The 25,648-nt window shown below is 41.0% G+C and overlaps 4 protein-coding genes across 4 annotated transcripts; all 4 read right to left on the bottom strand.

The window, feature by feature from the left end:
• Positions 1-2,215: 2,215 nt before the first annotated feature.
• LOC139063558 (gastrula zinc finger protein XlCGF57.1-like) lies at positions 2,216-4,993 on the bottom strand. The gene is made up of 2 exons (XM_070545819.1): positions 4,636-4,993; positions 2,216-3,681 (listed from the first exon to the last, which is right to left on the bottom strand). Exons 1-2 carry the CDS (start codon positions 4,751-4,753, stop codon positions 2,216-2,218), a joined length of 1,584 nt encoding a protein of 527 aa, XP_070401920.1. The 5' UTR covers positions 4,754-4,993.
• A 3,324-nt stretch (positions 4,994-8,317) lies between these two features.
• LOC139063559 (gastrula zinc finger protein XlCGF57.1-like) lies at positions 8,318-11,103 on the bottom strand. The gene is made up of 2 exons (XM_070545820.1): positions 10,735-11,103; positions 8,318-9,777 (listed from the first exon to the last, which is right to left on the bottom strand). The coding sequence occupies exons 1-2, from the start codon at positions 10,850-10,852 to the stop codon at positions 8,318-8,320; spliced, it is 1,578 nt and encodes a 525-aa protein (XP_070401921.1). The 5' UTR covers positions 10,853-11,103.
• A 3,304-nt stretch (positions 11,104-14,407) lies between these two features.
• Positions 14,408-17,541, bottom strand: LOC139063557 (gastrula zinc finger protein XlCGF57.1-like). The gene is made up of 2 exons (XM_070545818.1): positions 16,837-17,541; positions 14,408-15,879 (listed from the first exon to the last, which is right to left on the bottom strand). The coding sequence occupies exons 1-2, from the start codon at positions 16,952-16,954 to the stop codon at positions 14,408-14,410; spliced, it is 1,590 nt and encodes a 529-aa protein (XP_070401919.1). The 5' UTR covers positions 16,955-17,541.
• Positions 17,542-20,530: 2,989 nt separating this feature from the next.
• LOC129166596 (gastrula zinc finger protein XlCGF57.1) lies at positions 20,531-23,745 on the bottom strand. The gene is made up of 2 exons (XM_054749477.2): positions 23,243-23,745; positions 20,531-22,002 (listed from the first exon to the last, which is right to left on the bottom strand). Exons 1-2 carry the CDS (start codon positions 23,358-23,360, stop codon positions 20,531-20,533), a joined length of 1,590 nt encoding a protein of 529 aa, XP_054605452.2. The 5' UTR covers positions 23,361-23,745.
• Between the last annotated feature and the right edge of the window lie 1,903 nt (positions 23,746-25,648).

Genomic DNA, 25,648 nt, shown 5'->3' with positions numbered 1-25,648 from the left:
CTTTAAATGGCTAAATCCAACCCAACATCCTAAAGCTACATCTGTGAAATGGAAAAAAAAAATAAGCAAGACAATTAAGAGCTGAGCCTGTACATAGCCTGGGAAAGGTGGCTTTGGGTTTGTTTAGGGCAGGGGTAGGCAACCCTGATCCTAGAGAGCCACAGTCCTTCTTGTTTTACAACTATCGTTGTTGTTCCTGTTGTTGATTACCTGAATCAGGTGTGTTCAGCCAATTAGAAGCTGCAAGTTCATGCATGGCTGGAAACATGCAGGACTATGGCTCTAGCACCAGGGTTGCCTACCCCTGGTTTAGGGATATGTACTACCATTAAGCTGGTTTGCTTCTTACCTGGGTTTGTCACTGTCAGTGTTTCAACAGTTGCTTTGAAAAGTAATCTGATTACTGGCAGTCGGTTCAAAGTTAACAGTTCCTTTACTGATGACTTGGTCTTTAAAGTAACTAAATTATATTACAAGTTACTTTTTTAGTTATATTCAACAACTCCCAACAACACCCCCAACATAATACTGTCATCTTTAATCAGAATCAAAAAAGGTTTATTGCCATTGTCAGTGAACAAGCAGTTCACAAACTAGGAACTTGTTTTGGTACTAATGTGCTACATATAACATGAATAATAAATTTCAGAAATAGAATAAGTAGAATAAAATATAATAAAACTAGCATAAAACATTCAGCTATAAAAAAGGCAGGTAATGGTAACATGGCCGGTAACGTGACGTTATGTCAAGTACAGCAGACGAACATGGTTGTGTATTTATAAGCTGTTCACAAGTCTAACGGCAGATGGAAAGAAGCTGTTCTTATGGCGGGAGGTTCAAGTCTAGATGGACCGTAACCTCCTGCCTGAGGGAAGCGGCTCGAAAAGTCTGTGTCCCGGGTGAGAAGGGTCAGCTGCTATCCGGCCTGCACGCCCCCGAGTTCTGGAGACGTACAGGTCCTGGAGAGATGGAAGGCTGCAGCCAATCACCTTCTCAGCGGAGCGCACAATGCGCTGCAGTCTATTTTTGTCCCTCACCGTGGCTCCAGCGTACCACACAGTGATGGAGGAGGTGAGGATGGACTCAATGATGGCCGTGTAAAACTGCACCATCATCTGGGCCGGCAGCTTGGCCTTTTTCAACTGCCGCAGAAAGTACATCCTCTGCTGGGCCTTTTTGAGCAGGGAGCTGATGGATGGCTCCCACCTAAGGTCCTGTGTGATGGTGGTTCAGAGGAAGCGGAAGGAGTCCACAGTGGTGACGGGGGTGTCCGTCAGGACGAGGGGGAGAGATGGGGCTGTGACTTTCCTGAAGTCCACAATCATCTCCACTGTCTTCTGAGCATTGAGCTCCAGATTGTTGCTGCTGCACCAGTACACCAGCCGTTCCACCTCCCTCCTGTAGGCGGACTCATCACCGTCAGAGATGAGCCCGATGAGGGTGGTGTCGTCCGCAAACTTGATCAGTTTAACGGAGTCATGGCTCGAGGTGCAGCAGTTTGTGTACAGGGAGAAGAGCAGAGGAGAAAGTACACAGCCCTGTGGAGATCCTGTGCTAATTGTCTGAATTGTGGAAACATTCTTCCCCAGCCGCACGCACTGCCTTCGGTCCGTCAGGAAGTCAGTGATCCACCTGCAGGTTGAATTGGGTACGTTGAGCATGGAGAGCTTGTCCTGGAGCAGAGCAGGGAGGATGGTATTGAACGCAGAGCTGAAGTCCACAAACAGGATCCTAGCGTAGGTTCCCGGGGAGTCCAGGTGCTGCAGGATGAAGTGGAGGGCCAGGTTGATGGCGTCGTCTACAGACCTATTAGCTCTGTATGCGAACTGCAGAGGGTCCAGGAGGGGGGAGGTGAAGGACTTGAGATGAGGGAGGACCAGGCGCTCAAAAGACTTCATGACTACAGACGCCAGCGCCACAGGCCTGTAATCATTCAGTCCAGTGACATGGGGTTTCTTAGGCACAGGAACAATGGTGGACAGCTTAAAGCAGGCTGGAACATGGCAGGTCTCCAAGGAGATGGTAAAGATTGTAAAGATAACGGACTCAAACTCAAAATAGTGACTATACTTTCAACTAGAAATGTACATTAGGTTGAACATTACTGAAGAAGTGGTCACATTAGAGCAGTAACGTGTTACTTGCTCATGGGTAAGTGTAGAATCAGCCTTTTAAAATACTCCAACACAAACATAATCCCCCTAAAAGAAAATTAGCCATTTTTGTGGAATTTTTTGCAATGTGTCTTCAGACTATCTCTTCGTACAAATGTTTTGCTACAAACATCACAGCTAAATAGATTTTGTCCTGTGTGCAAATGCATGTGTGTTTCAAGGCTTAACTTCTTGTTGAACCCTTTTCCACATGTCGCGCAAACAAACAGTGCATTCTGCTCTTTTAAGTGGCGTTTCATGTGTCGCATAAGATACATCTTCCGAGTAAATTTCTGTTCACACTTATTACAGGCAAATGGTCTCTCTCCTGTGTGGAGTTTCAAATGATTGACCAGGGTGTGTTTTCGGGAAAAGCTCTTGCCGCACTGGACACAAGCAAATTGTTTCACATTTAAGTGAATTTCCTCATGTCTTTTGAGGTCTCCTTTTAGCCTAAAACGTGTGTTACAAACACTGCAAACAAAAGATTTTTCTCCTTCGTGAATCTTCTTATGTACATTCAGTGCTCCTCTCATTAAAAAGCTTCGATTACACACCTCACACTGAAACGGTTTCTCTCCTTTGTGGACTGCCATGTGATATGCAAGAACATTCTGATAGGAAAACTTTTTACCACAATCCTTACAAGCAAAGGGTTTTTCCCCATTGTGAATTCTCATGTGACGTTTAACTTTAGATCGGTTACAAAACGTTTTACCACAATCCTTACAAGCAAAGGGTTTATGTCCAATGTGATGTTTCATGTGGCGTTTGAGAGTGTGTGGGAATTTGAATACTTTAGCACAATCTTCACAAGCAAATGTTCTTGTCTCAATATTGTTTCCCGTTTTTGAATCTGCATTCCGCTTCCTTCTAGAACGTTTCTCATCAGCCACACTAGACGAGCTTTCACCCGAGTGAGAAGTCGCGTGTTTCTGAAAGGACAACTTGTTGACAAACCGTTTAAAACACTCAGGACACTTGAAGGCTTTCTTGCTAGTTTTACATCCCACGTTGTTTTTTTCACCTGAAGGACATGTTGTGGTTTCCCTCCAGTCCTCATCACTGTCTTCACTTTCACATCCATTACTTGACTCTGTTTCATCACAATCATCTTTACTGTGATCTTCACCGTCATCCTCACTATCTTCAGTCTCAGAAGAGTCAGAAGCCTTTTCATCTGTGTTTGGTTGTACATGAGTTTTTGGGTCTGGGTTCCTGTCTGGTTCTGGTCCTCCACAGTCCTCTCTATCATTTTCTGTTGTTATCTGCTCAGCTGGGCTGCAAGTTGGAGGTCTTGTCTCTCTGTTGTCTTCACTTTTGATTTGATGAAGATGTAAAAGCTGAGGTTTCTCTTCATCTTCACTCTTCACAGTATGATGCCCTTCATCCTGACTGGTCCAGACTTCCTCCTCCTCCTCCTCCTCCTCCTTCTTTATGTTGATGAGCTCCGGTTTATGCTGGTTCAGACTGGAGTTCTGTAGATCAAGAACCTCTTCTTTAACCTCCACCAGCTGCTGATCATCTACAGGAGACATCATATTTGACTGTGATTTTAGTATCACACAGAGGATGCTTGTGATAACATTAGATACAATTAATGACTAAATTACATTTTTAAATAGTAAACCTTTTCTGGAATACATCTTAAAGTTACAGGCTGTGCAGATTGTTGAGAAAATCACATTTTTTTTGTTTTTTATTCTGCAATTCTCTTTCAAGAAGGCAAACCCTGATATACGGGGCTAACAAAACTCATTACACTGATACAAAAAAAAATCTGGATTGCACAGAAATGAACCATAATTGATTTTACTTATTGTATTTGAGCTTTACAAGGCAAAACGGTTTGAGAAGATTCAGTCACAATGAAATGAAGTATTCATGTGAAAACCAAAGCAAATAGCCATATGTACAGCATGCACAGCTGAGTAACAAAAGCTGCAGAACACAAGTTAGCAGAAATCTTGCTGCCTGGAGATGATTTCCTCATAAATTTAGAAAAACTGCACAGCCTGAACATGGTTCTTTTAGTTTGAGTGAACCAGCAATTTTCTCTTCTCGTTTGCTCTGGGAAATGATATCCAGATGTTTGCCTAAAGTTTCGTTAAAAGAACATAAAGGCAGGAGGACATGGTAGAGGGATGATCATGTGGCACAAACCAGGAAACAAAAAGAGTTGAGGGTTTAATGATGACACCAAAATAACTAATAATTCTGTGTGCGCTGATAATGGTCTGGGGCGACACTTGCTGCTTTTCCTAGCTGCCAACAAGTTATTATAGGTGTTAAAGATTGGACGAATGTTAAAGAATAAAAAAATCGAGCATTTATGAACTATTTATATAAAAATAAACGACAAAGACGAGCTCTTGATTATCTGAATGCTTCTCTTAGCATCGTTACGCTAAGCTAACAGTTAGCTGTTTTCTTCTCTTCTCTTCTCTTAAAGACTCATTAAATCTGTGATTTTACCCACCAGATGTTTGCTTTATAAGAACATCCTTCTGCTGAGGAGCAACGACAGAATTAATGTCTTGTTTCTTCTCTAGAAGTTGACTTTCAGAGGTGTTGTGATGAAGATCTACTTCTTTCATGATGTTGGACACTAAAACAATCTGCCTCGTTAAATACGATCTGTGCCTAATCCATCACTGCCGATCGCCCCACACTGTGAATATTTATATCAGGTTGTTCATTTTGAAAACTGGAAAAAGTGCAACTGCTTGTCATTTTTTTAAATTCATTTTAACAACTAGGTACTTTATGTAGCTCTGTTGCATTTTGATCAGGCATCTGCTCAGACGCACACTTGGATCGCCTTTGTGGTGACTCGCTGCTGCCATCTACTGGAGACAACCCATCTTTGTCAAGACTGAACTGGAAACGGGTAAAAAACAAGAAGCACAACATCAGTCTTTCAGACCCTTACAAAGTCTGAGGAACTGGCTCCTGCGAAGGAAAACATTTTTATTTTAATTTACTTGCTTTGATTATTATTATTAAAATAATACCACACATACAGAGAACATACCCTCAATCCCACATGCACAAATAAAATTAAAAACACAGCTATTTGAAATCAATGTTAAATGTTTTAATTTTGTTTATGCTGTGCATGCACTTACTTCAGAATGTCAGTAAATAGAGAATTTTAAGGACTGTTACTTTATTAAAACTCTAATATGTTGATTAAACAAAGATAACACTTTAACATGTTTAAAAATGATGGCAATGAGGTTTTCCATAAAATCAAACTTTATTTGATTTGGCTGTTTATAAGATCAGTTCTCCAACTTTCCTGCTACAGAGCAGGCAACTAGAACTGGAGGCCTCAACACCTGGCTTTATTTGCATAGCATCTTTCAAGGTAAAAACCACAAAGCACTTCACATAAAAAATAAAAAATATATAACATAGTCAGGTACAAGAAAAAAAGCTTGTCATCAAAGTAAACCACATAGATTACATTGCGCATGCAAGCACATTTCTGCTGAATATTGTCATCTACTTTGATCACTCAGAATAAAGGGGGATCACCTTAAAATTTAAATGTCATTTAAAGGAGCCAGATTGTGCTATTTTATGCCTTTGAGAGCAAAGGTAAGCTCAATATATGATAAAACATTACTGATGGTACTATTGAGATGTAATTCATCTTATATGAGGGGTTTTCTTTAAGTAAGTGGCCACTAGTTGCCTACTTCCAGTTGAGGCAGGTTTCAGATCCGAGACTAACTTCACGGGGAAGACATTTAGTTTCCATCCTTGTGTGTGCAGGCTTTTCCAAAAAATCTGAAAACTTGCAGCTGAGACAGAAAAATGCATGAATGCAGCCAACAGCAGGATTGGGGGTATTTTTCTTGAGGAAATAATAACACATGGTTAAAAGCTCAAAAAAGTGGATTTTTCATGATATGGCTCCTTTAAATGGCTACATCCAACCCAATATCCTAAAGACACATCTGTGAAATGAAAAAAAAAAATATATATATATATATATAAGCAAGACAATTAAGATCTGAGCCTGTACATAGCCTGGGAAATGTGGCTTTGGGTTTGTTTAGGGCAGGGGTAGGCAACCCTGATCCTAGAGAGCCACAGTCCTTCTTGTTTTACAACTATCGTTGTTGTTCCTGTTGTTGATTACCTGAATCGGGTGTGTTCAGCCAATTAGAAGCTGCAAGTTCATGCATGGCTGGAAACATGCAGGACTATGGCTCTAGCACCAGGGTTGCCTACCCCTGGTTTAGGGATATGTACTACCATTAAGCTGGTTTGCTTCTTACCTGGGTTTGTCACTGTCAGTGTTTCAACAGTTGCCTTGAAAAGTAATCTGATTACTGGCAGTCGGTTCAAAGTTAACAGTTCCTTTACTGATGACTTGGTCTTTAAAGTAACTAAATTATATTACAAGTTACTTTTTTAGTTATATTCAACAACTCCCAACAACACCCCCAACATAATACTGTCATCTTTAATCAGAATCAGAATCAGAAAAGGTTTATTGCCATTGTCAGTGAACAAGCAGTTCACAAACTAGGAACTTGTTTCGGTACTAATGTGCTACATATAACATGAATAATAAATTTCAGAAATAGAATAAGTAGAATAAAATATGATAAAACTAGCATAAAACATTCAGCTATAAAAAAGGCAGGTAATGGTAACATGGCCGGTAACGTGACGTTATGTCAAGTACAGCAGACGAACATGGTTGTGTATTTATAAGCTGTTCACAAGTCTAACGGCAGATGGAAAGAAGCTGTTCTTATGGCGGGAGGTTCTGGTCTGGATGGACCGTAACCTCCTGCCTGAGGGAAGCGGCTCGAAAAGTCTGTGTCCCGGGTGAGAAGGGTCAGCTGCTATACGGCCTGCACGCCCCCGAGTTCTGGAGACGTACAGGTCCTGGAGAGATGGAAGGCTGCAGCCAATCACCTTCTCAGCGGAGCGCACAATGCGCTGCAGTCTATTTTTGTCCCTCACCGTGGCTCCAGCGTACCACACAGTGATGGAGGAGGTGAGGATGGACTCAATGATGGCCGTGTAAAACTGCACCATCATCTGGGCCGGCAGCTTGGCCTTTTTCAACTGCCGCAGAAAGTACATCCTCTGCTGGGCCTTTTTGAGCAGGGAGCTGATGGATGGCTCCCACCTAAGGTCCTGTGTGATGGTGGTTCAGAGGAAGCGGAAGGAGTCCACAGTGGTGACGGGGGTGTCCGTCAGGACGAGGGGGAGAGATGGGGCTGTGACTTTCCTGAAGTCCACAATCATCTCCACTGTCTTCTGAGCATTGAGCTCCAGATTGTTGCTGCTGCACCAGTACACCAGCCGTTCCACCTCCCTCCTGTAGGCAGACTCATCACCGTCAGAGATGAGCCCGATGAGGGTGGTGTCGTCCGCAAACTTGATCAGTTTAACGGAGTCATGGCTCGAGGTGCAGCAGTTTGTGTACAGGGAGAAGAGCAGAGGAGAAAGTACACAGCCCTGTGGAGATCCTGTGCTAATTGTCTGAATTGTGGAAACATTCTTCCCCAGCCGCACGCACTGCCTTCGGTCCATCAGGAAGTCAGTGATCCACCTGCAGGTTGAATTGGGTACGTTGAGCATGGAGAGCTTGTCCTGGAGCAGAGCAGGGAGGATGGTATTGAACGCAGAGCTGAAGTCCACAAACAGGATCCTAGCGTAGGTTCCCGGGGAATCCAGGTGCTGCAGGATGAAGTGGAGGGCCAGGTTGATGGCGTCGTCTACAGACCTATTAGCTCTGTATGCGAACTGCAGAGGGTCCAGGAGGGGGGAGGTGAAGGACTTGAGATGAGGGAGGACCAGGCGCTCAAAAGACTTCATGATTACAGACGCCAGCGCCACAGGCCTGTAATCATTCAGTCCAGTGACATGGGGTTTCTTAGGCACAGGAACAATGGTGGACAGCTTAAAGCAGGCTGGAACATGGCAGGTCTCCAAGGAGATGGTAAAGATTGTAAAGATAACGGACTCAAACTCAAAATAGTGACTATACTTTCAACTAGAAATGTACATTAGGTTGAACATTACTGAAGAAGTGGTCACATTAGAGCAGTAACGTGTTACTTGCTCATGGGTAACTGTAGAATCAGCCTTTTAAAATACTCCAACACAAACATAATCCCCCTAAAAGAAAATTAGCCATTTTTGTGGAATTTTTTGCAATGTGTCTTCAGACTGTCTCTTCGTACAAATGTTTTGCTACAAACATCACAGCTAAATAGATTTTGTCCTGTGTGCAAATGCATGTGTGTTTCAAGGCTTAACTTCTTGTTGAACCCTTTTCCACATGTCGCGCAAACAAACAGTGCATTCTGCTCTTTTAAGTGGCGTTTTATGTGTCGCATAAGATACATCTTCCGAGTAAATTTCTGTTCACACTTATTACAGGCAAATGGTCTCTCTCCTGTGTGGAGTTTCAAATGATTGACCAGGGTGTGTTTTCGGGAAAAGCTCTTGCCGCACTGGACACAAGCAAATTGTTTCACATTTAAGTGAATTTCCTCATGTCTTTTGAGGTCTCCTTTTAGCCTAAAACGTGTGTTACAAACACTGCAAACAAAAGATTTTTCTCCTTCGTGAATCTTCTTATGTACATTCAGTGCTCCTCTCATTAAAAAGCTTCGATTACACACCTCACACTGAAACGGTTTCTCTCCTTTGTGGACTGCCATGTGATATGCAAGAACATTCTGATAGGAAAACTTTTTACCACAATCCTTACAAGCAAAGGGTTTTTCCCCATTGTGAATTCTCATGTGACGTTTAACTTTAGATCGGTTAAAAAACGTTTTACCACAATCCTTACAAGCAAAGGGTTTATGTCCAATGTGATGTTTCATGTGGCGTTTGAGAGTGTGTGGGAATTTGAATACTTTAGCACAATCTTCACAAGCAAATGTTCTTGTCTCAATATTGTTTCCCGTTTTTGAATCTGCATTCCGCTTCCTTCTAGAACGTTTCTCATCAGCCACACTAGACGAGCTTTCACCCGAGTGAGAAGTCGCGTGTTTCTGAAAGGACAACTTGTTGACAAACCGTTTAAAACACTCAGGACACTTGAAGGCTTTCTTGCTAGTTTTACATCCCACGTTGTTTTTTTCACCTGAAGGACATGTTGTGGTTTCCCTCCAGTCCTCATCACGGTCTTCACTTTCACATCCATTACTTGACTCTGTTTCATCACAATCATCTTTACTGTGATCTTCACCGTCATCCTCACTATCTTCAGTCTCAGAAGAGTCAGAAGCCTTTTCATCTGTGTTTGGTTGTACATGAGTTTTTGGGTCTGGGTTCCTGTCTGGTTCTGGTCCTCCACAGTCCTCTCTATCATTTTCTGTTGTTATCTGCTCAGCTGGGCTGCTGGTTGGAGGTCTTGTCTCTCTGTTGTCTTCACTTTTGATTTGATGAAGATGTAAAAGCTGAGGTTTCTCTTCATCTTCACTCTTCACAGTATGATGCCCTTCATCCTGACTGGTCCAGACTTCCTCCTCCTCCTCCTCCTTCTTTATGTTGATGAGCTCCGGTTTATGCTGGTTCAGACTGGAGTTCTGTAGATCAAGAACCTCTTCTTTAACCTCCACCAGCTGCTGATCATCTACAGGAGACATCATATTTGACTGTGATTTTAGTATCACACAGAGGATGCTTGTGATAACATTAGATACAATTAATGACTAAATTACATTTTTAAATAGTAGACCTTTTCTGGAATACATCTTAAAGTTACAGGCTGTGCAGATTGTTGAGAAAATCACATTTTTTTTGTTTTTTATTCTGCAATTCTCTTTCAAGAAGGCAAACCCTGATATACGGGGCTAACAAAACTCATTACACTGATACAAAAAAAAATCTGGATTGCACAGAAATGAACCATAATTGATTTTACTTATTGTATTTGAGCTTTACAAGGCAAAACGGTTTGAGAAGATTCAGTCACAATGAAATGAAGTATTCATGTGAAAACCAAAGCAAATAGCCATATGTACAGCATGCACAGCTGAGTAACAAAAGCTGCAGAACACAAGTTAGCAGAAATCTTGCTGCCTGGACATGATTTCCTCATAAATTTAGAAAAACTGCACAGCCTCAACATGGTTCTTTTAGTTTGAGTGAACCAGCAATTTTCTCTTCTCGTTTGCTCTGGGAAATGATATCCAGATGTTTGCCTAAAGTTTCGTTAAAAGAACATAAAGGCAGGAGGACATGGTAGAGGGATGATCATGTGGCACAAACCAGGAAACAAAAAGAGTTGAGGGTTTAATGATGACACCAAAATAACTAATAATTCTACTGTGTGCGCTGATAATGGTCTGGGGCGACACTTGCTGCTTTTCCTAGCTGCCAACAAGTTATTATAGGTGTTAAAGATTGGACGAATGTTAAAGAATAAAAAAATCGAGCATTTATGAACTATTTATATAAAAATAAACGACAAAGACGAGCTCTTGATTATCTGAATGCTTCTCTTAGCATCGTTACGCTAAGCTAACAGTTAGCTGTTTTCTTCTCTTCTCTTCTCTTAAAGACTCATTAAATCTGTGATTTTACCCACCAGATGTTTGCTTTATAAGAACATCCTTCTGCTGAGGAGCAACGACAGAATTAATGTCTTGTTTCTTCTCTAGAAGTTGACTTTCAGAGGTGTTGTGATGAAGATCTACTTCTTTCATGATGTTGGACACTAAAACAATCTGCCTCGTTAAATACGATCTGTGCCTAATCCATCACTGCCGATCGCCCCACACTGTGAATATTTATATCAGGTTGTTCATTTTGAAAACTGGAAAAAGTGCAACTGCTTGTCATTTTTTTAAATTCATTTTAACAACTAGGTACTTTATGTAGCTCTGTTGCATTTTGATCAGGCATCTGCTCAGACGCACACTTGGATCGCCTTTGTGGTGACTCGCTGCTGCCATCTACTGGAGACAACCCATCTTTGTCAAGACTGAACTGGAAACGGGTAAAAAACAAGAAGCACAACATCAATCTTTCAGACCCTTACAAAGTCTGAGGAACTGGCTCCTGCGAAGGAAAACATTTTTATTTTAATTTACTTGCTTTGATTATTATTATTAAAATAATACCACACATACAGAGAACATACCCTCAATCCCACATGCACAAATAAAATTAAAAACACAGCTATTTGAAATCAATGTTAAATGTTTTAATTTTGTTTATGCTGTGCATGCACTTACTTCAGAATGTCAGTAAATAGAGAATTTTAAGGACTGTTACTTTATTAAAACTCTAATATGTTGATTAAACAAAGATAACACTTTAACATGTTTAAAAATGATGGCAATGAGGTTTTCCATAAAATCAAACTTTATTTGATTTGGCTGTTTATAAGATCAGTTCTCCAACTTTCCTGCTACAGAGCAGGCAACTAGAACTGGAGGCCTCAACACCTGGCTTTATTTGCATAGCATCTTTCAAGGTAAAAACCACAAAGCACTTCACATAAAAAAATAAAAAATATATAACATAGTCAGGTACAAGAAAAAAAGCTTGTCATCAAAGTAAACCACATAGATTACATTGCGCATGCAAGCACATTTCTGCTGAATATTGTCATCTACTTTGATCACTCAGAATAAAGGGGGATCACCTTAAAATTTAAATGTCATTTAAAGGAGCCAGATTGTGCTATTTTATGCCTTTGAGAGCAAAGGTAAGCTCAATATATGATAAAACATTACTGATGGTACTATTGAGATGTAATTTATCTTATATGAGGGGTTTTCTTTAAGTAAGTGGCCACTAGTTGCCTACTTCCAGTTGAGGCAGGTTTCAGATCCGAGACTAACTTCATGGGGAAGACATTTAGTTTCCATCCTTGTGTGTGCAGGCTTTTCCAAAAAATCTGAAAACTTGCAGCTGAGACAGAAAAATGCATGAATGCAGCCAACAGCAGGATTGGGGGTATTTTTCTTGAGGAAATAATAACACATGGTTAAAAGCTCAAAAAAGTGGATTTTTCATGATATGGCTTCTTTAAATGGCTACATCCAACCCAACATCCTAAAGCTACATCTGTGAAATGGAAAATATATATATATATATATATAAGCAAGACAATTAAGATCTGAGCCTGTACATAGCCTGGGAAATGTGGCTTTGGGTTTGTTTAGGGCAGGGGTAGGCAACCCTGATCCTAGAGAGCCACAGTCCTTCTTGTTTTACAACTATCGTTGTTGTTCCTGTTGTTGATTACCTGAATCGGGTGTGTTCAGCCAATTAGAAGCTGCAAGTTCATGCATGGCTGGAAACATGCAGGACTATGGCTCTAGCACCAGGGTTGCCTACCCCTGGTTTAGGGATATGTACTACCATTAAGCTGGTTTGCTTCTTACCTGGGTTTGTCACTGTCAGTGTTTCAACAGTTGCCTTGAAAAGTAATCTGATTACTGGCAGTCGGTTCAAAGTTAACAGTTCCTTTACTGATGACTTGGTCTTTAAAGTAACTAAATTATATTACAAGTTACTTTTTTAGTTATATTCAACAACTCCCAACAACACCCCCAACATAATACTGTCATCTTTAATCAGAATCAGAAAAGGTTTATTGCCATTGTCAGTGAACAAGCAGTTCACAAACTAGGAACTTGTTTTGGTACTAATGTGCTACATATAACATGAATAATAAATTTCAGAAATAGAATAAGTAGAATAAAATATAATAAAACTAGCATAAAACATTCAGCTATAAAAAAGGCAGGTAATGGTAACATGGCCGGTAACGTGACGTTATGTCAAGTACAGCAGACGAACATGGTTGTGTATTTATAAGCTGTTCACAAGTCTAACGGCAGATGGAAAGAAGCTGTTCTTATGGCGGGAGGTTCTGGTCTGGATGGACCGTAACCTCCTGCCTGAGGGAAGCGGCTCGAAAAGTCTGTGTCCCGGGTGAGAAGGGTCAGCTGCTATCCGGCCTGCACTCCCCCGAGTTCTGGAGACGTACAGGTCCTGGAGAGATGGAAGGCTGCAGCCAATCACCTTCTCAGCAGAGCGCACAATGCGCTGCAGTCTATTTTTGTCCCTCACCGTGGCTCCAGCGTACCACACAGTGATGGAGGAGGTGAGGATGGACTCAATGATGGCCGTGTAAAACTGCACCATCATCTGGGCCGGCAGCTTGGCCTTTTTCAACTGCCGCAGAAAGTGCATCCTCTGCTGGGCCTTTTTGAGCAGGGAGCTGATGGATGGCTCCCACCTAAGGTCCTGTTTGATGGTGGTTCAGAGGAAGCAGAAGGAGTCCACAGTGGTGAGGGGGGTGTCCGTCAGGACGAGGGGGAGAGATGGGGCTGTGACTTTCCTGAAGTCCACAATCATCTCCACTGTCTTCTGAGCATTGAGCTCCAGATTGTTGCTGCTGCACCAGTACACCAGCCGTTCCACCTCTCTCCTGTAGGCGGACTCATCACCGTCAGAGATGAGCCCGATGAGGGTGGTGTCGTCCGCAAACTTGATCAGTTTAACGGAGTCATGGCTCGAGGTGCAGCAGTTTGTGTACAGGGAGAAGAGCAGAGGAGAAAGTACACAGCCCTGTGGAGATCCTGTGCTAATTGTCTGAATGGTGGAAACATTCTTCCCCAGCCGCACGCACTGCCTTCGGTCCATCAGGAAGTCAGTGATCCACCTGCAGGTTGAATTGGGTACGTTGAGCATGGAGAGCTTGTCCTGGAGCAGAGCAGGGAGGATGGTATTGAACGCAGAGCTGAAGTCCACAAACAGGATCCTAGCGTAGGTTCCCGGGGAGTCCAGGTGCTGCAGGATGAAGTGGAGGGCCAGGTTGATGGCGTCGTCTACAGACCTATTAGCTCTGTATGCGAACTGCAGAGGGTCCAGGAGGGGGGAGGTGAAGGACTTGAGATGAGGGAGGACCAGGCGCTCAAAAGACTTCATGATTACAGACGCCAGCGCCACAGGCCTGTAATCATTCAGTCCAGTGACATGGGGTTTCTTAGGCACAGGAACAATGGTGGACAGCTTAAAGCAGGCTGGAACATGGCAGGTCTCCAAGGAGATGGTAAAGATTGTAAAGATAACGGACTCAAACTCAAAATAGTGACTATACTTTCAACTAGAAATGTACATTAGGTTGAACATTACTGAAGAAGTGGTCACATTAGAGCAGTAACGTGTTACTTGCTCATGGGTAACTGTAGAATCAGCCTTTTAAAATACTCCAACACAAACATAATCCCCCTAAAAGAAAATTAGCCATTTTTGTGGAATTTTTTGCAATGTGTCTTCAGACTATCTCTTCGTACAAATGTTTTGCTACAAACATCACAGCTAAATAGATTTTGTCCTGTGTGCAAATGCATGTGTGTTTCAAGGCTTAACTTCTTGTTGAACCCTTTTCCACATGTCGCGCAAACAAACAGTGCATTCTGCTCTTTTAAGTGGCGTTTTACGTGTTTTTTTATGTGTCGCATAAGATACATCTTCCGAGTAAATTTCTGTTCACACTTATTACAGGCAAATGGTCTCTCTCCTGTGTGGAGTTTCAAATGATTGACCAGGGTATATTTTCGGGAAAAGCTCTTGCCGCACTGGACACAAGCAAATTGTTTCACATTTAAGTGAATTTCCTCATGTCTTTTGAGGTCTCCTTTTAGCCTAAAACGTGTGTTACAAACGCTGCAAACAAAAGATTTTTCTCCTTCGTGAATCTTCTTATGTACATTCAGTGCTCCTCTCATTAAAAAGCTTCGATTACACACCTCACACTGAAACGGTTTCTCTCCTTTGTGGACTGCCATGTGATATGCAAGAACATTCTGATAGGAAAATTTTTTACCACAATCCTTACAAGCAAAGGGTTTTTCCCCATTGTGAATTCTCATGTGACGTTTAACTTTAGATCGGTTACAAAACGTTTTACCACAATCCTTACAAGCAAAGGGTTTATGTCCAATGTGATGTTTCATGTGGCGTTTGAGAGTGTGTGAGAATTTGAATACTTTAGCACAATCTTCACAAGCAAATGTTCTTGTCTCAATATTGTTTCCCGTTTTTGAATCTGCATTCCGCTTCCTTCTAGAACGTTTCTCATCAGCCACACTAGACGAGCTTTTACCTGAGTGAGAAGTCGCGTGTTTCTGAAAGGACAACTTGTTGACAAACCGTTTAAAACGCTCAGGACACTTGAAGGCTTTCTTGCTAGTTTTACATCCCACGTTGTTTTTTTCACCTGAAGGACATGTTGCGGTTTCCCTCCAGTCCTCATCACTGTCTTCACTTTCACATCCATTACTTGACTCTGTTTCATCACAATCATCTTTACTGTGATCTTCACCGTCATCCTCACTATCTTCAGTCTCAGAAGAGTCAGAAGCCTTTTCATCTGTGTTTGGTTGTACATGAGTTTTTGGGTCTGGGTTCCTGTCTGGTTCTGGTCCTCCACAGTCCTCTCTATCATTTTCTGTTGTTATCTGCTCAGCTGGGCTGCAAGTTGGAGGTCTTGTCTCTCTGTTGTCTTCACTTTTGATTTGATGAAGATGTAAAAGCTGAGGTTTCTCTTCATCTTCACTCTTCACAGTATGATGCCCTTCATCCTGACTGGTCCAGACTTCCTCCTCCTCCTCCTCCTTCTTTATGTTGATGAGCTCCGGTTTATGCTGGTTCAGACTGGAGTTCTGTAGATCAAGAACCTCTTCTTTAACCTCCACCAGCTGCTGATCATCTACAGGAGACATCATATTTGACTGTGATTTTAGTATCACACAGAGGATGCTTGTGATAACATTAGATACAATTAATGACTAAATTACATTTTTAAATAGTAAACCTTTTCTGGAATACATCTTAAAGTTACAGGCTGTGCAGATTGTTGAGAAAATCACATTTTTTTTGTTTTTTATTCTGCAATTCTCTTTCAAGAAGGCAAACCCTGATATACGGGGCTAACAAAACTCATTACACTGATACAAAAAAAAATCTGGATTGCACAGAAATGAACCATAATTGATTTTACTTATTGTATTTGAGCTTTACAAGGCAAAACGGTTTGAGAAGATTCAGTCACAATGAAATGAAGTATTCATGTGAAAACCAAAGCAAATAGCCATATGTACAGCATGCACAGCTGAGTAACAAAAGCTGCAGAACACAAGTTAGCAGAAATCTTGCTGCCTGGAGATGATTTCCTCATAAATTTAGAAAAACTGCACAGCCTCAACATGGTTCTTTTAGTTTGAGTGAACCAGCAATTTTCTCTTCTCGTTTGCTCTGGGAAATGATATCCAGATGTTTGCCTAAAGTTTCGTTAAAAGAACATAAAGGCAGGAGGACATGGTAGAGGGATGATCATGTGGCACAAACCAGGAAACAAAAAGAGTTGAGGGTTTAATCATGACACCAAAATAACTAATAATTCTACTGTGTGCACTGATAATGGTCTGGGGCGACACTTGCTGCTTTTCCTAGCTGCCAACAAGTTATTATAGGTGTTAAAGATTGGACGAATGTTAAAGAATAAAAAAATCGAGCATTTATGAACTATTTATATAAAAATAAACGACAAAGACGAGCTCTTGATTATCTGAATGCTTCTCTTAGCATCGTTACGCTAAGCTAACAGTTAGCTGTTTTCTTCTCTTCTCTTCTCTTAAAGACTCATTAAATCTGTGATTTTACCCACCAGATGTTTGCTTTATAAGAACATCCTTCTGCTGAGGAGCAACGACAGAATTAATGTCTTGTTTCTTCTCTAGAAGTTGACTTTCAGAGGTGTTGTGATGAAGATCTACTTCTTTCATGATGTTGGACACTAAAACAATCTGCCTCGTTAAATACGATCTGTGCCTAATCCATCACTGCCGATCGCCCCACACTGTGAATATTTATATCAGGTTGTTCATTTTGAAAACTGGAAAAAGTGCAACTGCTTGTCATTTTTTTAAATTCATTTTAACAACTAGGTACTTTATGTAGCTCTGTTGCATTTTGATCAGGCATCTGCTCAGACGCACACTTGGATCGCCTTTGTGGTGACTCGCTGCTGCCATCTACTGGAGACAACCCATCTTTGTCAAGACTGAACTGGAAACGGGTAAAAAAAAAGAAGCACAACATCAGAAGCACAACATCAGTCTTTCAGACCCTTACAAAGTCTGAGGAACTGGCTCCTGCGAAGGAAAACATTTTTATTTTAATTTACTTGCTTTGATTATTATTATTAAAATAATACCACACATACAGAGAACATACCCTCAATCCCACATGCACAAATAAAATTAAAAACACAGCTATTTGAAATCAATGTTAAATGTTTTAATTTTGTTTATGCTGTGCATGCACTTACTTCAGAATGTCAGTAAATAGAGAATTTTAAGGACTGTTACTTTATTAAAACTCTAATATGTTGATTAAACAAAGATAACACTTTAACATGTTTAAAAATGATGGCAATGAGGTTTTCCATAAAATCAAACTTTATTTGATTTGGCTGTTTATGAGATCAGTTCTCCAACTTTCCTGCTACAGAGCAGGCAACTAGAACTGGAGGCCTCAACACCTGGCTTTATTTGCATAGCATCTTTCAAGGTAAAAACCACAAAGCACTTCACATAAAAAAATAAAAAATATATAACATAGTCAGGTACAAGAAAAAAAGCTTGTCATCAAAGTAAACCACATAGATTACATTGCGCATGCAAGCACATTTCTGCTGAATATTGTCATCTACTTTGATCACTCAGAATAAAGGGGGATCACCTTAAAATTTAAATGTCATTTAAAGGAGCCAGATTGTGCTATTTTATGCCTTTGAGAGCAAAGGTAAGCTCAATATATGATAAAACATTACTGATGGTACTATTGAGATGTAATTTATCTTATATGAGGGGTTTTCTTTAAGTAAGTGGCCACTAGTTGCCTACTTCCAGTTGAGGCAGGTTTCAGATCCGAGACTAACTTCATGGGGAAGACATTTAGTTTCCATCCTTGTGTGTGCAGGCTTTTCCAAAAAATCTGAAAACTTGCAGCTGAGACAGAAAAATGCATGAATGCAGCCAACAGCAGGATTGGGGGTATTTTTCTTGAGGAAATAATAACACATGGTTAAAAGCTCAAAAAAGTGGATTTTTCATGATATGGCTCCTTTAAATGGCTAAATCCAACCCAACATCCTAAAGCTACATCTGTGAAATGAAAAAAAAAAAATATATATATATATAAGCAAGACAATTAAGATCTGAGCCTGTACATAGCCTGGGAAATGTGGCTTTGGGTTTGTTTAGGGCAGGGGTAGGCAACCCTGATCCTAGAGAGCCACAGTCCTTCTTGTTTTACAACTATCGTTGTTGTTCCTGTTGTTGATTACCTGAATCAGGTGTGTTCAGCCAATTAGAAGCTGCAAGTTCATGCATGGCTGGAAACATGCAGGACTATGGCTCTAGCACCAGGGTTGCCTACCCCTGGTTTAGGGATATGTACTACCATTAAGGTGGTTTGCTTCTTACCTGGGTTTGTCACTGTCAGTGTTTCAACAGTTTCCTTGAAAAGTAATCTGATTACTGGCAGTCGGTTCAAAGTTAACAGTTCCTTTACTGATGACTTGGTCTTTAAAGTAACTAAATTATATTACAAGTTACTTTTTTAGTTATATTCAACAACTCCCAACAACACCCCCAACATAATACTGTCATCTTTAATCAGAATCAGAATCAGAAAAGGTTTATTGCCATTGTCAGTGAACAAGCAGTTCACAAACTAGGAACTTGTTTTGGTACTAATGTGCTACATATAACATGAATAATAAATTTCAGAAATAGAATAAGTAGAATAAAATATAATAAAACTAGCATAAAACATTCAGCTATAAAAAAGGCAGGTAATGGTAACATGGCCGGTAACGTGACGTTATGTCAAGTACAGCAGACGAACATGGTTGTGTATTTATAAGCTGTTCACAAGTCTAACGGCAGATGGAAAGAAGCTGTTCTTATGGCGGGAGGTTCTGGTCTGGATGGACCGTAACCTCCTGCCTGAGGGAAGCGGCTCGAAAAGTCTGTGTCCCGGTTGAGAAGGGTCAGCTGCTATCCGGCCTGCACGCCCCCGAGTTCTGGAGACGTACAGGTCCTGGAGAGATGGAAGGCTGCAGCCAATCACCTTCTCAGCGGAGCGCACAATGCGCTGCAGTCTATGTTTGTCCCTCACCGTGGCTCCAGCGTACCACACAGTGATGGAGGAGGTGAGGATGGACTCAATGATGGCCGTGTAAAACTGCACCATCATCTGGGCCGGCAGCTTGGCCTTTTTCAACTGCCGCAGAAAGTGCATCCTCTGCTGGGCCTTTTTGAGCAGGGAGCTGATGGATGGCTCCCACCTAAGGTCCTGTTTGATGGTGGTTCAGAGGAAGCAGAAGGAGTCCACAGTGGTGAGGGGGGTGTCCGTCAGGACGAGGGGGAGAGATGGGGCTGTGACTTTCCTGAAGTCCACAATCATCTCCACTGTCTTCTGAGCATTGAGCTCCAGATTGTTGCTGCTGCACCAGTACACCAGCCGTTCCACCTCCCTCCTGTAGGCGGACTCATCACCGTCAGAGATGAGCCCGATGAGGGTGGTGTCGTCCGCAAACTTGATCAGTTTAACGGAGTCATGGCTCGAGGTGCAGCAGTTTGTGTACAGAGAGAAGAGCAGAGGAGAAAGTACACAGCCCTGTGAAGATCCTGTGCTAATTGTCTGAATGGTGGAAACATTCTTCCCCAGCCGCACTCACTGCCTTCGGTCCGTCAGGAAGTCAGTGATCCACCTGCAGGTTGAATTGGGTACGTTGAGCATGGAGAGCTTGTCCTGGAGCAGAGCAGGGAGGATGGTATTGAACGCAGAGCTGAAGTCCACAAACAGGATCCTAGCGTAGGTTCCCGGGGAGTCCAGGTGCTGCAGGATGAAGTGGAGGGCCAGGTTGATGGCGTCGTCTACAGACCTATTAGCTCTGTATGCGAACTGCAGAGGGTCCAGGAGGGGGGAGGTGAAGGACTTGAGATGAGGGAGGACCAGGCGCTCAAAAGACTTCATGACTACAGACGCCAGCGCCACAGGCCTGTAATCATTCAGTCCAGTGACATGGGGTTTCTTAGGCACAGGAACAATGGTGGACAGCTTAAAGCAGGCTGGAACATGGCAGGTCTCCAAGGAGATGGTAAAGATTGTAAAGATAACGGACTCAAACTCAAAATAGTGACTATACTTTCAACTAGAAATGTACATTAGGTTGAACATTACTGAAGAAGTGGTCACATTAGAGCAGTAACGTGTTACTTGCTCATGGGTAACTGTAGAATCAGCCTTTTAAAATACTCCAACACAAACATAATCCCCCTAAAAGAAAATTAGCCATTTTTGTGGAATTTTTTGCAATGTGTCTTCAGACTATCTCTTCGTACAAATGTTTTGCTACAAACATCACAGCTAAATAGATTTTGTCCTGTGTGCAAATGCATGTGTGTTTCAAGGCTTAACTTCTTGTTGAACCCTTTTCCACATGTCGCGCAAACAAACAGTGCATTCTGCTCTTTTAAGTGGCGTTTTATGTGTTTTTTTATGTGTCGCATAAGATACATCTTCCGAGTAAATTTCTGTTCACACTTATTACAGGCAAATGGTCTCTCTCCTGTGTGGAGTTTCAAATGATTGACCAGGGTGTGTTTTCGGGAAAAGCTCTTGCCGCACTGGACACAAGCAAATTGTTTCACGTTTAAGTGAATTTCCTCATGTCTTTTGAGGTCTCCTTTTAGCCTAAAACGTGTGTTACAAACACTGCAAACAAAAGATTTTTCTCCTTCGTGAATCTTCTTATGTACATTCAGTGCTCCTCTCATTAAAAAGCTTCGATTACACACCTCACACTGAAACGGTTTCTCTCCTTTGTGGACTGCCATGTGATATGCAAGAGCATTCTGATAGGAAAACTTTTTACCACAATCCTTACAAGCAAAGGGTTTTTCCCCATTGTGAATTCTCATGTGACATTTAACTTTATATCGGTTAAAAAACGTTTTACCACAATCCTTACAAGCAAAGGGTTTATGTCCAATGTGATGTTTCATATGGCGTTTGAGAGTGTGTGAGAATTTGAATACTTTAGCACAATCTTCACAAGCAAATGTTCTTGTCTCAATATCGTTTCCCGTTTTTGAATCTGCATTCCGCTTCCTTCTAGAACGTTTCTCATCAGCCACACTAGACGAGCTTTCACCCGAGTGAGAAGTCGCGTGTTTCTGAAAGGACAACTTGTTGACAAACCGTTTAAAACGCTCAGGACACGTGAAGGCTTTCTTGCTAGTTTTACATCCCACGTTGTTTTTTTCACCTGAAGGACATGTTGCGGTTTCCCTCCAGTCCTCATCACGGTCTTCACTTTCACATCCATTACTTGACTCTGTTTCATCACAATCATCTTTACTGTGATCTTCACCGTCATCCTCACTATCTTCAGTCTCAGAAGAGTCAGAAGCCTTTTCATCTGTGTTTGGTTGTACATGAGTTTTTGGGTCTGGGTTCCTGTCTGGTTCTGGTCCTCCACAGTCCTCTCTATCATTTTCTGTTGTTATCTGCTCAGCTGGGCTGCTGGTTGGAGGTCTTGTCTCTCTGTTGTCTTCACTTTTGATTTGATGAAGATGTAAAAGCTGAGGTTTCTCTTCATCTTCACTCTTCACAGTATGATGCCCTTCATCCTGACTGGTCCAGACCTCCTCCTCCTCCTCCTTCTTTATGTTGATGAGCTCCGGTTTATGATGGTTCACACTGGAGCTCTGTAGATCAAGAACCTCTTCTTCTTTAACCTCCACCAGCTGCTGATTATCTACAGGAGACATCGTATTTGTCTGTGATTTTAGTATCACACAGAGGATGCTTGTGATGACATTAGATACAATTAATGACTAAATTACATTTTTAAATAGTAGACCTTTTCTGGAATACATCTTAAAGTTACAGGCTGTGCAGATTGTTGTGAAAATCAAATGTTTTTTGTTTTTTATTCTGCAATTCTCTTTCAAAAAGGCAAACCCTGATATACGGGGCTAACAAAACTCATTACACTGATACAAAAAAAATCTGGATTGCACAAAAATGAACCATAATTGGTTTTACTTGTTTTATTTGAGCTTTACAAGGCAAAACGTTTTGAGAAGATTCAGTGTTTTTAAGTCACTCTTGAAAACACACCTCTTTGCCCTTGCTTTTGACACCATGTGAGATGTCGGTTACTTTCTTTTTTTAGTTTTGACTTATTTTAGCTGTTTTTGTGTGTTTCAATGCTGTTTTTATCTAGTTTTTATTCTTATTATTGGGCTGTTTTAATTTTATGTCTCCTGTGTTTTATTTATTTCTCTTTGCTGCTTTCTGTTTATTCTATTGTTTTAATGTATTTTCTGTACAGCACTTTGTTCCTGTGCTGGGTGTTTTAAAGTGCTTTATAAATAAATGAACTGAACTGAAGTATTCATGTGAAAACCAAAGCAAATAACCATATGTACAGCATGCACAGCTGAGTAACAAAAGCTGCAGAACACAAGTTAGCAGAAATCTTGCTGCCTGGACATGATTTCCTCATAAATTTAGAAAAACTGCACAGCCTCAACATGGTTGTTTTAGTTTGAGTGAACCAGCAATTTTCTCTTCTCATTTGCTCTGGGAAATGATCTCCAGATGTTTGCCTAAAGTTTCGTTAAAAGAACATAAAGGCAGGAGGACATGGTAGAGGGATGATCATGTGGCACAAACCAGGAAACAAAAAGAGTTGAGGGTTTAATCACGACACCAAAATAACTCATAATTCTACTGTGTGCGCTGATAATGATCTGGGGCGACACTTGCTGCTTTTCCTAGCTGTCAACAAGTTATTGTAGGTGTTAAAGATTGGACGAATGTTAAAGAATAAAAAATCGAGCATTTATGAACTATTTATATTAAAATAAACGACAAAGACGAGCTCTTGTTTATCTGAATGCTTCTCTTAGCATCGTTAAGCTAAGCTAACAGTTAGCTGTTTTCTTCTCTTACTTCTCTTAAAGACTCATTAAATCTGTGATTTTACCCACCAGATGTTTGCTTTATAAGAACATCCTTCTGCTGAGGAGCAACGACAGAATTAATGTCTTGTTTCTTCTCTAGAAGTTGACTTTCAGAGGTGTTGCGTTGAAGATCTACTTCTTTCATGATGTTGGACACTAAAACAATCTGCGTCGTTAAATACGATCTGTGCCTAAATCCATCACTGCCGATCACCCCACACCGTGAATATTTATAGCAGGTTGTTTGTTTTGAAAACTGGAAAAAGTGCAACTGCTTGTCCTTTTTTAAAATTCATTTTAACAACTAGACCGTGTGTACGTGGCTCTGTTACATTTTGATCAGGCATCTGCTCAGACGCACACTTGGATTGCCTTTGTGGTGACTCACTGCTGCCATCTACTGGAGACAACCCATCAGTAGGGTCTTTGTCAAGACTGAACTGGAAACGGGTAAAACAAGAAGCACAACATCAGTCTTTCAGACCCTTACAAAGTCTGAGGAACTAACAACCCATACTTCTGGCTCCTGCGGAGGAAAACATTTTTATTTTAATTGAATTGTTTTGATTATTATTATTAAAATACTACCACACATACAGAGAACATACCCTCAATCCCACATGCACAAATAAAATTAAAAACACAGCTATTTGAAATCAATGTTAAATGTTTTAATTTTGTTTATGCTGTGCATGTACTTACTTCAGAATGTCAGTAAATATTCTAACATAGAGAATTTTAAGGACTGTTGCTTTTTTTAAAACTCTCTAATATGTTGATTAAACAAAGATAACACTTTAACTCATTTGAAAATGATGGTAATGAGGTTTTCCATAAAATCAAACTTTATTTGATTTGGCTGTTTATGAGATCAGTTCTCCAACTTTCCTGCTACAGAGCAGGCAACTAGAACTGGAGGCCTCAACACCTGGCTTTATTTGCATAGCATCTTTCAAGGTAAAAACCACAAAGCACTTCACATATAAAAAAATAAAAAATATATAACATAGTCAGGTACAAGAAAAAAAGCTTGTCATCAAAGTAAACCACATAGGTTACATAGTGCATGCAAGCACATTTCTGCTGAATATTGTCATCTTTGATCACTCAGAATAAAGGGGGATCACCTTAAAATTTAAATGTCATTTAAAGGAGCCAGATTGTGCTATTTTATGCCTTTGAGAGCAAAGGTAAGCTCAATATATGATCAAATATTATTGAGATGTAATTTATCTTAAATATGAGGGGGGTTTTTTTTTGTTCGCCTGAATATATACCCGGAACTGAAACGGTCTGTTTCAGTGAAGCTCCGCCTATGCTCGCTCTGACAAAATGGACCTAGAGTCTTCTGTTGACTTAGTAGTCCAGCGATTAAAGTGACCAGGCAGGTACTCTAGCCACTGGACTACAAGGATGTTACATAGCATTGGTTGCCTAAGACACATAGCCTGTGCTGGCCATTACGCGCATCTTTGTGGACAGGACCAAGACCATGAAACCAGACGGGAGATTTGGGAAATGACAGTGAACAGCACAGAGTATAGAGAAGAACATGGCGGAGAAAATGCTGTAACAATAAAGACTCAAGGGTTAAAGCTGCTCAGGGTGAGAGTCTGTGATGTTCCTCAGAGTCATCTCTCTCTCTGTGTCACAACTGTTGCTCATAAGCAGGTTCACCAGTAACTGGACAGGTTGGTGCTAAAGAACCTTCTATAACAAGCCAAACTCTTTTAAAACCAGTTGAAATCATTTAATTTAAGCCTTGATGATTTATTCTGAGAAAAGTGAGAACTTTAAGATTCGATCTGACTTTTATCAGTGCACGTCCTCAGAGCACGATAACAAGCCACCACTGCAAGTGTTTCAACCACGCCTGTCACGTTCTTTGAGATTTATCAGTTTGTAAAAAAAAATTGTAATTACTTTGACTACAAATCAGATGTTGGCACTTTGCATATATGTCACCCCAAATCTCAGCGTACCATATGGCAAGATTTATGGTTGTTCTTTCTGCAAGAAGGATTTGAAGCTTGCTAAACTTACAGGCATTTTTCCTCTGCTCTAGTTTGTGTCTGGTTCGATTAAGTCAATTTAGTGATGCACATTAGTTCTACATGTGTTTTCATACAAAACATAAAACAATGCTGGGTGTGTATAAGCAAATGCTCCCCAATGTAAAACACCCAAGAGTGCTATCACCAGATATAACAATATTATCAACTGTGTATGATTAGTCTTTGTTAGAATCTTCTGGTGCTGATGATCCGTAACTGCAACAACCATGAAACTCACGAGACAGTAGTAAGATAGTGATTGCGGTAACCAATTTTGACCACAGTATTTCATCTTACTATCTTCTTCCATAAATGGTTCAAATGCTTAACACCTTAGATTAGAAGATCACCTCTTTTTGACTGCGCTGTTTCTAATAAG

This window comes from Nothobranchius furzeri, chromosome 16 (assembly GCF_043380555.1).
Source record: "Nothobranchius furzeri strain GRZ-AD chromosome 16, NfurGRZ-RIMD1, whole genome shotgun sequence".
Taxonomy (NCBI): Eukaryota; Metazoa; Chordata; class Actinopteri; order Cyprinodontiformes; family Nothobranchiidae; genus Nothobranchius; species Nothobranchius furzeri.
The sequence above is the reverse complement of the archived record's forward strand: the minus strand, read 5'-3'. Positions and strand labels throughout refer to the sequence as shown.